This window comes from Cariama cristata, unplaced genomic scaffold (genome assembly GCF_000690535.1).
Source record: "Cariama cristata isolate BGI_N322 unplaced genomic scaffold, ASM69053v1 scaffold29473, whole genome shotgun sequence".
NCBI classification, from domain to species: domain Eukaryota; kingdom Metazoa; phylum Chordata; class Aves; order Cariamiformes; family Cariamidae; genus Cariama; species Cariama cristata.
This window is the reverse complement of record NW_009609390.1, coordinates 1837-2192: the sequence shown is the minus strand read 5'-3', so window position 1 is coordinate 2192 and position 356 is coordinate 1837. Positions and strand designations below refer to the sequence as shown.

At 67.1% G+C, this 356-nt stretch overlaps 1 protein-coding gene across 1 annotated transcript in view; it reads left to right on the top strand.

Annotated features, from left to right (window-relative positions):
- Positions 1-151: 151 nt before the first annotated feature.
- LOC104159589 (60S ribosomal protein L22) overlaps positions 152-356 on the top strand; it is a gene marked incomplete at both ends in the record, with an annotated part of 998 nt that continues 793 nt past the window's right edge. The window contains one exon of the mRNA XM_009697532.1: positions 152-256. Coding sequence (XP_009695834.1) covers positions 152-256 — 105 coding nt within the window. The remainder of the gene's footprint in view (positions 257-356) is intronic.

Below are 356 nucleotides of genomic sequence, written 5' to 3'. Positions count from 1 at the left end.
CGGCCCCCTTCCCCTCCTTCTCCCTCCAGTCCGGAGCTCGGCCTGGTCCCCTTGCCTCCAGCCGGGAGCTCGGTTTGGTCCCCTCCCTCCTCCCCGGGGCCCGTTGCGTGGAGCCGCTCCCTCACGGCTCTTTCTTTCCCCCCCGCTGCAGAAGAAGCCCGCAGCGAAAGGTGGCAAAAAAAAGAAGCAGGTGTTGAAGTTTACCCTGGACTGCACCCACCCCGTGGAGGATGGCATCATGGACGCCGCCAACTTTGTGAGTGTGGGGCCTCCCCACCACCCCGGAGGCTGATGTGATGGCCCTGCTGCCCCCCAGGGCCTTTCCGGGAGGGGGCTGCTGGCTCCCCTCCCAGCAG